Source organism: Miniopterus schreibersii, assembly GCF_964146895.1.
Source record: "Miniopterus schreibersii genome assembly, chromosome: 8".
NCBI classification, from domain to species: Eukaryota; Metazoa; Chordata; class Mammalia; order Chiroptera; family Miniopteridae; genus Miniopterus; species Miniopterus schreibersii.
The window spans coordinates 37,819,542-37,834,953 of NC_138109.1; the positions used below are offsets into that span (position 1 = coordinate 37,819,542).

At 39.3% G+C, this 15,412-nt stretch overlaps 1 protein-coding gene and 1 long non-coding RNA gene across 3 annotated transcripts in view; one reads left to right on the forward strand and one right to left on the reverse strand.

Moving 5' to 3' along the window:
- Positions 1–2,358: 2,358 nt before the first annotated feature.
- LOC308560231 lies at positions 2,359–12,359 on the reverse strand. The gene is made up of 3 exons (XR_013999310.1): positions 12,215–12,359; positions 4,852–4,909; positions 2,359–3,329 (listed from the first exon to the last, which is right to left on the reverse strand). It is a non-coding gene; the product is annotated as an uncharacterized lncRNA (long non-coding RNA).
- Positions 12,360–12,524: 165 nt separating this feature from the next.
- NFIA (nuclear factor I A) overlaps positions 12,525–15,412 on the forward strand; it is a gene marked incomplete at its 3' end in the record, with an annotated part of 352,385 nt that continues 349,497 nt past the window's right edge. The window contains exon 1 of one of the 2 annotated variants that reach the window (XM_081144016.1): positions 12,525–12,925. In XM_081144016.1, the coding sequence (XP_081000142.1) occupies positions 12,845–12,925 (81 nt within the window). In that variant the 5' untranslated portion in view covers positions 12,525–12,844. The remainder of the gene's footprint in view (positions 12,926–15,412) is intronic. The other variant, XM_081144015.1, reaches the window with a different exon arrangement.

Below are 15,412 nucleotides of genomic sequence, written 5' to 3' on the forward strand. Positions count from 1 at the left end.
CTTCTCCAGAAGCTGCCTACAAAACTATAGCCAAATTAGCAAGGTAATTGCGGTGTTGATGTGTGAGCAATCACATAGTGTTGCATAATAATAATTTAAGCAACTGTGTCTTTGTTTATGGTAATGTAACTTTTCCAAAGTTTGTTTGCAGCTTTAAAGAGTTTAAGAGCAGAGCTGATTGTAAATAAGTAACTGCCCTGAACAAAGTGAGCAGGATTCAGCCCTCTGGGCTGGGTTCCTGGTCCCCACTTTTATCTGCAATCCCAACCTGTATGTACCAGGGGTGGGGTGGAAAACGACCCCATTTTCCTTGGAGAGATTGGGAAGGAAGAGGCCGAGCTGATGACTTGACAACCTGATAAAGTACGCCTGAATTGTTAGTGATATGAAAGAATACTTCTGTTCAGGGCAAATTAAAAAGCCAGATGCAGCAGTGCAGTGAAAATCCAGCTCAGTTCAATGTGAGCATATAACATGGTTGAAATACAGCTTTTAAATGAGTGTGTCTCAAGTAGTAAAAATAAGTGCAAATAAATTCAAAACTAACCACTTCCAACATTTGCTCCAACATTTAAAACACAAATGTTTTAAATAAGCAATGCCCATAAGGTGGGCATGTGTTTGGGCTGCTGTTTCACAGCCCATGATGTGTAGACAGTGCACAATTTCCACGTTATATTGACTTGGAGATAGAGGGATATTTCAGTGTAGTCATTAGAGTAGAGACAAATGAAAGCAGGTTAATGTCCTGGTCCACAGAAAAGCGGCCTACCAGCTCTGGGGAAGCCCACACTCTCCCAGGCAGCCAACCTCCACTGTCTTTTTCCCCTACAGACCCAGATCCAGGCCCTTGGGCTTGGGGATGAATCTGATTTATAACTATAAAAGTGACATACCACAATGTATTAATTTACTTATGAGCATATGAAAACTAACACATGAAGTCCTTCTTGGCCATTAGACAGGGCTCAAAACTTGGGAAATGCTCTCCTAAAGTTTATCTGAATTAGTATTTCTTGGGATATTGTCTAAATAACCATGATTCGCCATTTATAGACACTTTATTCAGGCAGGAGAGTTTGCTTTTTAAAAGTTTTATGGTATCAAAGTTTTTTTTAAGGGAAAATATCACAAATAAAGCTTTCTTATTATAGGAAAAGTTTAGTGAAATTCTCAATGTGTTACTGCGTTAGAACTAAAGTGAACTATAGTATCTAAATACTATAAACATTAAGATGTTTTCTCAATTAATCATGTTTTTATTTTTAAAGTAACATACAATAGGATAGTAAAAAACTTCAGATTTTTCTCATATTGGAATTATTCTATCAGTAAAGTGCTTTTTTGTTTTCAGTTTAGGATTGTGTTAAATTTTCATATCACACTGTGAAACAGGTTTTGTTTTGTTGGGTTTTTTACTTCAAAGTTAATTCAATTATTTTATCTACAGTCCATGGAAGTCTATTACTATTGTACCTGACATGCTTATTAAAATAAATAGTATATAATATTATGCAACACAATTTTTAAAAAATTAAAGCAAAGATCTTGAGCAAATTGAAAGAACTGGAGTGATCAAGTAAGAATGTCAAAACAATACAGACACTTGTCACATTGTGGGTTTGAGTCATTACTGACATTCAAATTTACAAAAGAAAAATAAGAAAAGGAAGAATGAGTTTTATAAGCTCTTCAGTGTTTTTCCAATCAAGAACACTTAGCTTGGGAAACAACAGGTGTTTGGATCACTTTTATTATCTACCTAGAAAAACTCTCTTCTGGTCATGCTACCAAAAAAAAAAAAAAAATTCAAATAGTATTTTAAATAGCACCCAATATATAGCAATATTGCAATGAGTCTCTCAAATATCTATAATATAAAATTCAATTGATGTCTCAAATTTTGACTTCAAGAAACTAAATTGAACACTAATGGCTATATTTTTTAACATGTTATGATGCAAATATCAGACATATTGTATTTTCAGAATTTACTCAAATATTATACTGTCAGGTAAGGATGCAGGATTTACTGCAATCTGATGTTCAAATGGAGACTTTAAAAAAGATAGTCCTAATATAAGGCATCAGATTTGGAGCAGTGAGGTGGGATGTGCCACATTATTTGGTACAATGTCATATGTTTTTACTGACTTGGAGAACTCTATTCTGCTCTGACCTCTTGGCAAATGAGGTAACCCAGCCTTGTTTAGAGTCCCTTGTCTCTTTGATGGCCAGATCACTACTTATTTTGTCCTGCATTCCCAGGCCTAATGTAGTGCCCTGCTACAGAAGCATTTAGTAAATGTTTTCCAGACTTGAACTGATTTGATAGTTTGATTTTTTCCTTAATTTTTTGATAGTGAGTATAAATTTTGGAAGTGGATAGGACTAGTAGAAATACTTTGGCAGAAAACCAGATGGGAGATTTTTGTTTCTATATGCTATCTCATGACAAATTAAAATATGTTTGATTTATTGTCAACTTTATAGCTCTTGGGAGGACTAGCAAACTAATAGGAATAATGTTAAAACCAGAAACACCATTTTTTGGCTGCTTTCTTGAAAAAGCACTTTTAAAAAATATATATACCAAAAGCATACCAAGTACTCTACAAACTTTAAATTTTCAGCTCTCAGCCTGGCCCTGCTTGCAAAAAACTGGCTATTTCAAGCATCTTTGCCAAACTGAAGCACTCTTTATAATTGGTTCTCCTTGCTCTCCTTTCGGTTTTCTTTCCTTGGTAAACAAAAGTAAAAACTATGCCAAACTGCCAGAATTTTTTGAAGGTAAATGCCATTCTTTCCAGCATTATTTTACTGAACATGGCATTAGTTGCTGAATGAGTCTTAATATCTGCAATAAACCAAAGCATTATTCTTGCATATTAAAACTCAGAGTATTTTTCCAAACAACTTGTTTCTGCATTCATGTGATCTAAAGTAGAAACCAACAACTTTTCTTTACCCATGAAAGGAATGGAGCATTGTTTTCATAGGTACACAATCTGCTGATGCAACACAACCCATAACTTTTTTGGTAAAAAAAAAAAAAAAAAAAAAAGAAGAGGTATATAAAACAGGAAAGTAGCACCACTGCAGAATTTTGTGATTTTTATAATACTACATTATTCATATAAAAATATTACATAGACCTAGCTGGCTTGAGCCTCGACCTGTAGACTGAGGGTCCTGGGTTGGTTTCCAGCCAAGGGCACCTACCTCAGTTGCAGGCTCGATCCCCAGCCCTAGTTGGGATGTGTGCAGGAACCAACCAATCGATGTGTTACTCAAATCGATGTTTCTCTCTCTCCCTTTCAACACCCTCTCTGAAAAGCAATGGAAAAAAATATCATCAGGTAAGGATTAAAATATATATATATGTGTATATACATATATATTATATAAAGCCAGAACTAGACTATTTGTATCCCAATTACAGAAAAACTCCACTTAATCAAATATAAACCAATTCTTAAGTTTTCTTATAAAAGATAAGGTATTAAATATGTGATATTTAATGTCTTAACATTGCAGATAAAGAGATAATAATCTCCTATCAGAACTTTTAAAAACTGCTCTAATGTCATAGCTGTAAAATATTAATGGGCAAATTAATGACTCAAAAACATTAATATAATACCAACCACGGTAAGTGGTTTTCACAGCTTGGGGAAAATGGTGGCCGGATATTTTTCATTGTAAGGAGAAACGTAGTACAGTTTTATTTACCAAGATGAAATAAATTTAATCTAAATGCCTTTTGTTCCAGGTTAGGCTACGGGACATCTTGACTAATTTTCCCACTTTCAAAGCAAAAGGAAAAACTGAGATAATGGAGTAGAGGAAAGGACAGGTTACTTGTTCTGAACCCCTGGAATCCATTTTCCACACTGCGCTCAGAGTGCTTTTTCTAAACAAAAACTGATCTTGTTACCACCTTCTTTAAGCCCCTTCAATGGCTCTGCATTAATGTCAGGATAAAGTCTAAAATCTTTAAAGTTGGTCACTAGGCCCAGAGTGTGCCGACCTAAATTTACCACGTCAGCCTCGTCTTGGTGCCTGATCTCCCAGTAGCTTACAGTCCATTTTAATTCTTTCAACGGTCACCCCAGTCTTCCTCTTCCCTATCTCTTCCCCCACCCCGATAACTCTTACTTATCTTTGAGTAAAACCTGCTCCGACATTCCAAAAACATTTCCAAAATGAATGGGTGAACCCACATACCGAAGGAAATATGCAGAATTATAGAACTTTAGAATTTTAAGGGACCTTGAATGTATCAACTAGTTCAAAGATATCATTTTTTTCAGATGAGGAAACTGACAGTGGTTCTGATAATCAGGTATTTTGCAGATAAAGAGATAATAATTTCATAAAGATCACACAATTAATGGGAGAACTGGGTTTAGAGTCCAAGATTCCTGATACTCATAAAATCAACTCTGTAAATAAAACGAGTCATTAAAGAATTTGCTCAGTTTTTTCCTCCAAAGATAAACTAAGAATGCTATTTCCTCCTTAAAAAATTAAAAATAGAACTGCCATATGATTCAACATTTCCACTTCTGAATATATACCCCAAAGCATAGAAAGCAGGGGCTCAAACAGATAGTTATACGGTATGTTCATAGCAGCATTATTCACAAGAAGCCAAAAAGTGAAAGCAACCCAAATTTTCATCAATGGATGAATGGAAAAACAAAACGTGGTATATACGTACAATGGAATATTATTCAACCTGAAACATGGAAATTCTGACATATGCTACAACATGCATGAACCTGAAAACATTACGCTAAGTGAAATAAGCCACTCACAAAAGGACAAACAGTGAATGATTCCACTTACATAAGGTACCTAGAGCAGTCAAATTCCCGGAGGCAGAAAGTAAAATTGTTTCTAGGGCCTGGGGGAGAAGGAAATAGGAAGTTGTTATTTAATGAATACAAAGTTTTAGTTTGGGATGATGGAAAGTTCTGGAGATTGATGGGATGATGGCTGCACAAAAATGTGAATACATGCAATGCCACCAAACTGTACATTTAATAATGGTTAAAACTGTATATATTTTACCACCATAAAAAAAATTGCTGTTTCTCTAAGGGATCTACCAGTAGCGTCAGATCACGCCCTGGCTCCCTACCCTGACCCGCACAGGCATTCTTTTTTTCTATATTTTTTTTAGTTGACTCGTAATCCTGTCCTCTAAGCCCATTAACCGGGCTGCCCACTTGTTACTGCTTGTGTATCCAACACAACAACCACCCTAACTCTGCAGCTTCCTTGCTGGACTTTCCTTTGCTTACCCCATTTTGAGTCACCTTATGAAAGAGAGATATCGAGAGAGACTAAAGTGTTTAAAGGATAGGGGCTGGAAAAGAGAGTCTGAACGCAGAGTGTCCGTGCCAAATGGGTTTTCCAGTTCCCACTTCCTTTCTCTCCATACTACTTTTTTTGGGGGGTGGGCTGTGATCTTAGAGTGAGTGTGAAAAACCCAGGATCAGAGGAATGAACCTCAACTAGTTCTCTCCTTTCTTTTTGGCTGATTTTCTGTACCTGTAGACACTGATGTCAAGCTAGGTACATTCTAATTTAGCAGTGTCAGGAGCACTCAGATCACTAGCCCAGGGCACTCAAGCTGGAGCTGAGGAGTTTCTAAAATAGTCATTTTATGTCAACCTTCCCATTCCCTCTGTCCTTGAGGTGGCTGAAATCTCACCCAGGGACTGAGTACACGGTTCTGTGGAGCTTCCTGGAGTTTGTGCTCTTCAGGACAGCCCTGGTTGGTGTGCACGCATGGCAGTGGTGGTGGTGATGGGCGGGGGGGAGGTTATGCGCTAAATTGTTTGAGACCTCGTAATGTCTGTGTTGCTTTTGAACAACACTTCTTGAATTTGAATTTTATGATCATGTGAACATTGTGCATTATTATAAGTTTTTACCTTTTCTTTTTTAAGTTGATTGCTAAGAACCTCAAAGTCAAAATTGTAAGTTAACCCTAGAGGAGTACATAGTATCTCATTGTATGTATTTTGGATACTAATCTTGGCCCTGATTTTACCTTATATCTGTCTTAATAGTGTCCTCTCAATAAATAGATATAGATATTTATTTAGTTAGTTAATTTATCCTGCCTCTATTTTAAAAAGTCTTGGAATGGAGACGTGTGTGTGTGTGTGTGTGTGTGTAGATATAGATATAGGTAGGTAGGTAGAAAGGTAGATACACAGATATCTGCACTCCAAAACCTTTTTTAATAGAAACAGTATAAATATGACTAAATACCCATATTCTTTATTTTGTGCTGTATTATAAACAACTGTTGGTATAGGCCTTCATAGAACAAAACCCTAAAAAGAAGTAAGCAGCACTGACGATATTTACACTTCACAGAGAAGGAAGCCAGAGGAAGAGACTGAATTCACTGCCCAAGGCCACAAACAGCTGAGAATAAAGAACCCGTCAGCTCACAGCTGTTGACACCAAGTTACAGCTCTAGATAGTTGCTCTCACCCCTACCCTCCTCGACCCTCGTTTATTTCTCTGAAAATTATCCTTTGGCTGTCTGAACACATCTGAGTAAACCTTTTAGGTACCAGCCTGGGCTTTATATCCCTTCCTTCAGTTTAGACAATTGACCGTTTTTTTTCTCCGGTCAGACTCACTAACAGTACTTCTTCACTTTCCCAGGCCTCTTTTCAACTTTGATACCAGAGATAGTTCCTCCTTTCCCATTCCTGCAAAATATTCTTTGCATGATGTAATGAAACTGGCACAGGAGCTGGGGATTAATTCTTAACCAGCTGTGTGGACATGAGCTAGCAGCTTCACTCTGCCGGCTTCAGTTTTATCATCTGTAAAGTCTGGTGCACTGAGACTTCTGAGCTCCCTTTCAGCTCTCCTTCTGTGAATTGTAAGCTCAGGCTTGGCTACTTTCGCTTCAGTCAAGATACAGATTTCCTTTCTTTGGTCATCCTAGCAACTCAGTTGTGTGATATCATCTTGAGTCTTCAGGAACTTCTGCAGTTTGTGTGGTGTGCATCCAAAATGAGAAGGATGGGTCTGGGGGAGGTGGGAAATGGTATAAAGTTTCAGCTATGCTAAATAAATACATTCTAGAACTTTGCTGTACAACATAGTACCTAGAGCTAACAACACAGTGTTGTACCCTTCAAGATTTGGCAAGAGGGCAGATCTCATGTTAAATGTTCCAACAACAGAAAAAGCCCAGGGACGCGGGTGGGGAGTGGAGTTCACAAGGAGATTCTGGGAGGTGTTGGATACGTCTGTGACCTTGACTGCGGTGATGGTACCATGTGTATTTGTGTATGTCCAAACTCGTCAAATTGTATACATTAAATATGAGTGGTTCTTTGTATGTCAATTATACCTCAATAAAACTATTTTTAAAAAATGACAGGTTCATGTATTTACCTTTGACTATGAACAGAGCCAGCTAACCAGTAAAATGGCACTTAGGCCCTTGCTGGTTTGGCTCAGTGGTTACTGTGTTGGCCCGCGGGCTGAGGGGTCAATTCCCAGTCAAAGGCAGTACGTGGGGCTGCAGGACCCCTACCCCTGCCCCTGCCCGGGTGCATGTGGGAAGCAACCCATCAATATGGGAAGCAACCCATCTCTCTCTCTCTCTCCACCTCCCTTCCTCCCCCTCCCTCCCTGCTCTCTCTCTAGAAATTAATGGAAAAAATATTCTCAGGATTAAGAACAACAACAACAAAAGGTACTTAAAAAAAACGTGAAGCCTGAACTTTTTCCGAAGGCAGTTTCCTGAGCCTTAGTTGCCTCATTTGTGTGGTGAGAGTGACAATGCCTAATGTACCAATTCAGAAGGAAGGAAGGTTAAAGGACATAACACGTGTGTAAACTCTGTGAAAAGCAAACTCGGTGTTTTACTATTTACACTTAAAATACCCCCGACTGATAATGCCATGTCTTGCATCAGCCACACTCCGGTCCCTGTATTTCATCAGAGCACAAGGCTGGAAAATGAAACTTTTGTTCATCTAGCCATTCACACGTTAATTTGCCAAACATTTATTGAGGATCTACTATAGCATTTTGCTTGTCGGAATAAAGGATGAATGAAGTCACTGCACTTTTCAGGAGTTCATCGTCTAATAGACAAACATGCAAATAAGTAACTGATAGACAATGTGAAGAAAGCTGTCCTAGAGACGAGTGTGAAATGATGGAGCACATACAGAGGGATTCACCAATTCTGCCTAGGGGTGTTGGGAAGTAGAATTAAACTGGTTCTTGGGGGGGGGGGGAGGGTGTGAATGGAACAGGGAGAACACTTTAGGAACTTTGAGGCAGAAGAAATCACACAAACAAGGGAAGAGAGGGATGAACATGTATGGTGTGCTCAGAAAATGACAGAGAGAAAATTACTTATAGTGTGGCTGGGAGGAGGGAGTAGCAGAGAGAAATTAGGCAGAAGGAGAGTCTGGAAAAGAAAGTTGATAATAAAATCAAATGTATTCTGTACCAAGTTGGGGGAAATCCATGACTTTAGAGAAAGAATCCAAAGGTACCAGGAGATTGTTTTATAATCTTGATTATTAGTTATAGTAAAGGCTAGGCTGCTATATCATAGGCATAAACACACAGTAGCTTAAATAAAATCAAGGCTGGAGAAGCAGTTCTGCCCAATGAGGTGCTTTGGGGACCCAGGTTCCTCCCATGTTGCTATTTTCTTTCCTCCTAGGGTATTTTCCTAGTTTTTGTAATTAAAGTTGGGTCTTTCACATGGCCTCATTGCAGCCTTCAGACAAGGCCACAAGTATAGGACAAATTTCTTTTAAGCAACTGACATGGAAGTTGGACTAAACAACTCTGCTAGCATTCTACTGAGAACTTAATCATGTGTTGAGCCTTTCTGCAAGGCAGACTGGGAAATAGGGCTCTATACTGTTCATCTATGTATCCAAAAACAGAGAGAGAGCACATCTGAGGGACAATAGTCTGCCACAACTTGCTTATTTGGGACCCTCATTAATTCCTAGATTTAAATTGGCTTCTATTATTTATTGTTTATAGTGCCATGTTGTCCTCTAAATGTCAGTCTTGATTACTTAGCCTAAAAAGTGCTTTGGATGATCTAGGATTTATCCAGGCCAATTAAGAAAAGGTGAAATATTTTTCAGTGTCCAACATTCAACTTAGTTGACAAATTAAAATTTAAAAATTATTAGAAAAATATCGCAATTTTGAATTATGTTTCTAACTCTGTAAGGCTCTGATATTCTAGTCTCCATACCAATGCCCTGCAAGAGGAGCAAGTTTTTATTTGGGTCAACAAAGCAGAATCCCTGGAAGAGCCTACAATTTTCAAGGCATAAAGCCAGCCTATATGGAAACATGAGGCTCTCCATGGGGTTAGCAACCCAAAGTCACTCTATTAGATGTGTACATAATTTTCAGTGGCATGGTGGGTGGGGTGAAGTTACTGGAATGCAAATTCAAGGGGTGGGAAAGACCCCCATATAAAGACTCAATCCATGTGAGCTATTGCTATGATTACTAGTATTATTTTAAAATTAGGTTCAAGGATATAGAAGTGGCAATTAGTGGGGTAAGGAGAGACTCATTAATAAGTCGTCTTATAGATTTTGTAGGTATTTGGCCTTTAAGAAGAGCCTGGAAAAACTGCACTCTTAAATTGTCTCTGTTGATCAAAATCCCTGAAAATTAGTGTCTCTGGTGGGTCTCCTTGCTTTCTCATCTCTCTCCCGCCCTCTAGCCTTCCCTACCTTTCTCTCTTGTTCACTCACATTCCTCTATGCCTTTCAGGACTTCATCTTCTCTCATTTCTTTTTAACTAGTCTCTTTGCCTCCATTGCTAGAATAATTTTTCTAATTTGCAGATCTTACTTTGTATATATTTTGGTTAAATGCATTTGGTGTCTCCCCAGTTTCTCAAGTGAAGGTTTAAATGCCTCACAAGGTTCTCTGCCATCTTGCCTCAACCTGCCTTTTTAACTTCATCCCTAGTTACTGTAATGCAAGCTAATACTAGCTAGAGCAACTAGCCACAACCAAATACCTCCCCATTCTCTGGTCCACTGCATACAGTAACATCAGTGTGCTTTCCTGTGCAAGAATACCCTGCCCCTACCTTGTCCACCTGACAAATACATACTTCTGGCCCAACACAAATGTCATTTCTACTTTTTTTAGCCTTCTATGACTTTATCTGTACATCCAGGCAAAATCAGTCATTCTATCATCTCTATTCCTATTGCCACTTATGTATATCTAAGTTGGATATATGACTTATTACATTATTATTTTCCTTTGTGTCTTGTCTTCAGTCATTGGACTGAAAACTTCTTGAAGTCAGGGATAATGTTTTATTGTCTGTATCCCCAGCTCTTAGCACATTCAATGTGACTAGAGCATGATAAATATTAAACAATATATAAATAATAGTATTATTATAGCTATCATATATTGAATACACGTAACGTACTAGGCAATTTATGTAAGTTATCTGCTATCCCCCATTTTCTAGATGAGGAATCTAAAATTTACAGAGGCTAAATAAGTAGCAGGCCCAAAATTAATACCTAAGTTGGACTCCAAAGTTAATACTGTTTTGTTGTTGACTAGATGGAGATATAAAAAGTCACTGTGGAAATGGTGCTAACCTACCCCATTAAACTGAGTTAATGAACTACAGACAAAGCAGACAAAACTCACTGTTACCACCTATTGACAAGGCCTTGCTTGCTTAGCATTGGGGCTTATTCAGACCATGGTATCTACAGAGCAGTGCAACACAAGTTGATATTTCTTGTGTATTTCAAAGGCTCTTCGCTTTTGACAAAACAGTCCTCTAGTCTCACAGTAGGTTCATGTCCTATTCTGCAGGCATTATGTAACCACCTCAGGTCACACAGCCTATCACCAGCTGAACTAGGCCTAGACATTTTTTGGCTACTTAAAAAAACATTGTATTTCTTTTACTTAAGCCACTACATTCCACCAAGTGTTTTTTTCTAGGGTGGGAGGAGTATAACACGTGAAAACGGATGGTCAGTGAGAATGCTAGGATTAAATGCCATAGACTTTCCAGAACAAGACAGGATCAAGATCTATAAATGGGCAGACCAGAACAGCAAAGCTTGCCTAACACCAAAGACCGCTGCAGTACCCTGCCTCCCAGTAATGCTGCATCGGTTAGCTAGTTGTGAAGTGCAAGCCTAAAGCCAAAACTGTGGTTCAATATAAAATAGGAGGTTACTGTAACCTCTAATTTAACTGTGCAAGGTCCTGTTATTAATTAATTAGGTACATTCACCAAAGACAGTTAAGCAAAGCAGACAACTGCCAGGTTGCATCCTATTCCTCTTGACTTGCTATTGGATATAAATTTTTATCAAGTGAGCTAAGTACACATTTTCCTGCAACTCAGTTATTCAGCAAAACGTCCTAAATTACTTTAGGACGCAAAGTGAACACATTTGAAAGAAAACGGGATAGCCTGTTTGTGGTGCTCTCCATTTAAAGGGGCACTCCTTCTCTTTGCCCCCCCCCCCCCCCCCCGTAACTAGTTTGTTATTTAAAACAAACATATAAAAGGTTAACATTGAAATATCCAGGTCACATGGTCTTATAGAGCCTGGGTTAATGAAATAAGATGAATCAGTGAGATGAAGGACTTAATGTTCCAATAACTATCTTAAAAACAACCCCCCCCCAAACACAACCTTTTAAATCTTAGAGCCTTTCTTTTGGGGGATGGGAGGTTGAGGGGTGTATTAAACTTTGTGGAACACAGGTTTTGTAAGCATATTGCATATTGACAAAGTAGATGTTTGGCAGTTAAATTATAATTTCATTGCACCTCCTGCTTTAAAGGAACAGCTTTATTCTCGAGAGAGCCGACCTAACAACTTTATGTTCAGTCATCTGCAGAGAACAGAGCCAATGTCTTTTCCTCTATGAACCTGGAGTCGAAGCTTTATTTCACTGCAAGTTCTCTGTGACATTTTGCACTCTCTTGATTTAATGTACCAAAGAGGATCTTTAACTCTTGGTCTACACCAGTGCAAATAAAGGTTAAATCTCTCACTAACCATCATGAACTAGCCTAATAACTCACGAGAGGCTATGGAAAAAGAAACTGAAAAAGCAGGTGTCCAGACTTGATTAAAACGTGCAAAACCCGTACAACCGCAGGCAAACGTACTGTATCCTCACACCTCCCTAGCACCGGCGGCGAGGTCCGCGAGCAGAAGAACTTCGCTGCGCCAAAAGCACGATCCCGCGAGCCAGGCCTAGTAACACAGGGGCTTTTCTTCGCAACAGTGTCGGCACCCGAGCCTGCGCCGAACGCCGGGGCTCCGATTGGCCGCGCGCGGTGGGGGAGGAGAATGGCGGGGAGGGAGCCGGGAGGAGGGGACGGGGCAAGGCCTGCTCCCTGCCCCCTCCGGGCCCCCTCCGCGCGCGGCCGCCGGCGCCTATTGCGTGGTTACTATGCAAATTGCAGCGATTGCGGAAATAAACAAGGGCGTAGGGAGAGAAGAGAGAGACTGCGAATCGATTGCAACTTCTGCAAAGTCTCGTACAATCCAAAGCACACAAGGCAAAAGCAGAGAGAATCTGAGAACCAGCCAGCCCGGGTTGGATCGCTTTCAAAAGAGGAGAGAGAGACAGTGAGAGAGGTAGAGAGCGCGCATTGCAATTGCAAAAGCCTTCTGATTTGGAGTTAAAAAAAAAAAAAAATTCTCCAAGAAGCCTGCAATTGGCCAACAGCTTTAAAAAAAAAACCTCTTCCGGGTTTACAACGGTTCCAAGTTTATTTAGATTTTTTTTTTTAATGCAAAAAAAGGGGACAACAAATGAAGCAATTCGTCTGAACATTTTAAAGTTTCTCACGTACTCTTTTTACATTGCAATGGTACGTGGTACATCTTAAACTTTCTATTTTGCGTTTATACGGATATGCGTTTTATAAACAACAATAACGGTAGAATGATTTTGTTTAATGGCTAAGACTTTTAAAATTTCTCTGGCTTGCATATGCGTTTAAGTGATTGCTGGGTAAATGTCTATTGTGATGGTTTTGTTTTAAAGATGTAGCTTTGTGGATGGCTTTTTTTGCTGTGTGCATCAGAGACCGGGTTTCCTTTTTTTTTTCCGAGATTTGAAAAAATTGCTGAGCTTGACAGATTTTTTTTTCTTCCTAGCGCTTGCTCGGTTCCAGAAAGGGGGGTGGGGGGATCCTGTACGTGCTCTGTTCTGTAAAAAGACGTCTGGCCTCAGCAGTCAACCTAACCCGAAAAGAAAAGTCTGGACCCGGAGAATAATTGACGATTCGATCCTCTAATCAATGGGACAATGTGGGAGATTGACAGAAGCTTTATCCAATCATAAGAAAGCTTGGGTGTACAATGGTTCGCAATAGCCAGAGGGGGCGGGGCAGAGATCTGAAGTTCTCTGCGGCTCTTTCTGGTGTGGTTCAAGCTGTCAAAGCTACAAGCTCTTCCGGATTTAGCAAGCACAATAGGAAAGAGTTTTCGAGTTTAAGGGGGAAAAAAAACCTGGGGAATCTTTGCATGAATCTTATGCCTTCTTCACTGTCTTTTTGGAAAAGTTAGAAAAATTCTACTAGAGAAATATTTAACTTTGCATAATTATTTTTAAATTCAGAGAAGTTGTTAACTGTTGTGGAAGGTGAGGTTCAACTTCTAAAAATGTATAACTTCAAAACTTCCCTAAACTATGGGACTGTAATGAGCTTTGGGAAGTAGTATATTGCATACTCAGCATTACAAAACTTCTCACTCTGATTATCTTAGAAACTTTGGTTTTTTGAGTACTTTGGAGGAATAGGCAAGCCTCTCTTCTTGAACTCTTAAACAGCAGTTTTAAGGAGGAGAGAATGTTTCACAGGTGGACTGACAGCTGTTTTTTACATTTGAAAGAAAGAGGGAGAGAAAGTGGTTTTTCTTTACTTTTTTTGAATCCTGCTGTTTAAATATATGGTCAGTAGCAGATAGGATATTAAGACTGGCCAAGTTCACATTTCTTCTTGTTACTACAACAACCCCTGTGGAGGGTATGTGTGGAAGATTGCTGACTGGCTAACTCTTAGCTGGAATCCGGCCTCTTGGCCAAGTCTTTGACACCAATCCAGTGGAAACCAACTGCAGCAGCTTATCTTGGAGACAGTAACTGGCAGCCTCTGACTAAAATATATCCATCTCTTCCTTCCCTCTGAGCAGTGTAGACACCTAATTCTGTTGGAAAGTGAGTGGAAAATAATATGGGCTCTTTCCCATCTTTGTATTAAATTCCCATCAAGCTATTTTCCAAGGCTTTAGGCCTTCTAATCAACTCTGGTTTGGAGATTTGATGTAAGAATCCACTTGGATGCTCAGTTCAGCAACATGATTCAATTTAGGAATACAAGCATATAAGAAAAATCTGCACACAAGTGACCAGCAGGTCAAAAATTGAAAAGAAAAATGTTGGAAAATGCTAGTGATGAAGTTAATCTTGGTAAGAACTACAGTTAATGGCGTTGTCACTTATGAACCCCAATTTTACCTTTACTGCTTTGGGCATTAAAATCTAAATCATATTAATAAGATCTTCCTATTAAGTAACCTTTAAAATGAGAGGTATTTGAGATGTACATATAAGTGAAACCTTATTGACGTAATTTATATATCTAAGAGGATTTCACTAAAACTGGCAAGGTAACATTTCTGCAAATAAAACATAGTAAATGCAAGGCTGGGCTCTGTGCCAGGAAGAATATGGATAGCCAAGAGCATGACAGGAGCCTCCTTTGCGCAGAGACAATCCCATTTCAAGGCAGCCTCCCAGCACTTGCAAAATAAATGATTGGAGCGGTTATTTCCAATAAGGGGTTTATCCTTCCTAACAATGGGTCATTTATATGATTGCAGTAAACTAGTTTTCCTACTTCACCTGTGTTTCCTATACTGTTCTCTCTACTATCTTTTCCTTTCTTTCCTCTCTCCATCCCTGCTCTCTCTCTCTCTCAAGTGCCTTAGTATCTTTGTGAACTCTGGACAAGGATTTACTTTTGCAACTTGGGAAGAGGGGAGAGAGTTGGAAATGTTTTTTACCCCCAGACTGCCCTTCGAGAAACATCTGTTTCTTTGTGTGTGTATTTAAATTTATGCCTGTTGGAGAGAAAGTTACCAGAAGCTTTTTTGTAACTGTAACTCTTCTACTGTATTTTTCTCAGTCGTGTTTCCAAAGGCTGTAGTTGGAACTGTGCTTTGTAGTGTTTCCCCCGCCTACCCCCCCTCCCCCGCTCCTCCGGCGGGGGAGGGAGCGGGAGCTGGCGGAGATAGGAGAGAAAGCAGGAGCGGATGTGAAGGGCTTTGGTGCTGAACTTGGATCCAGCCCT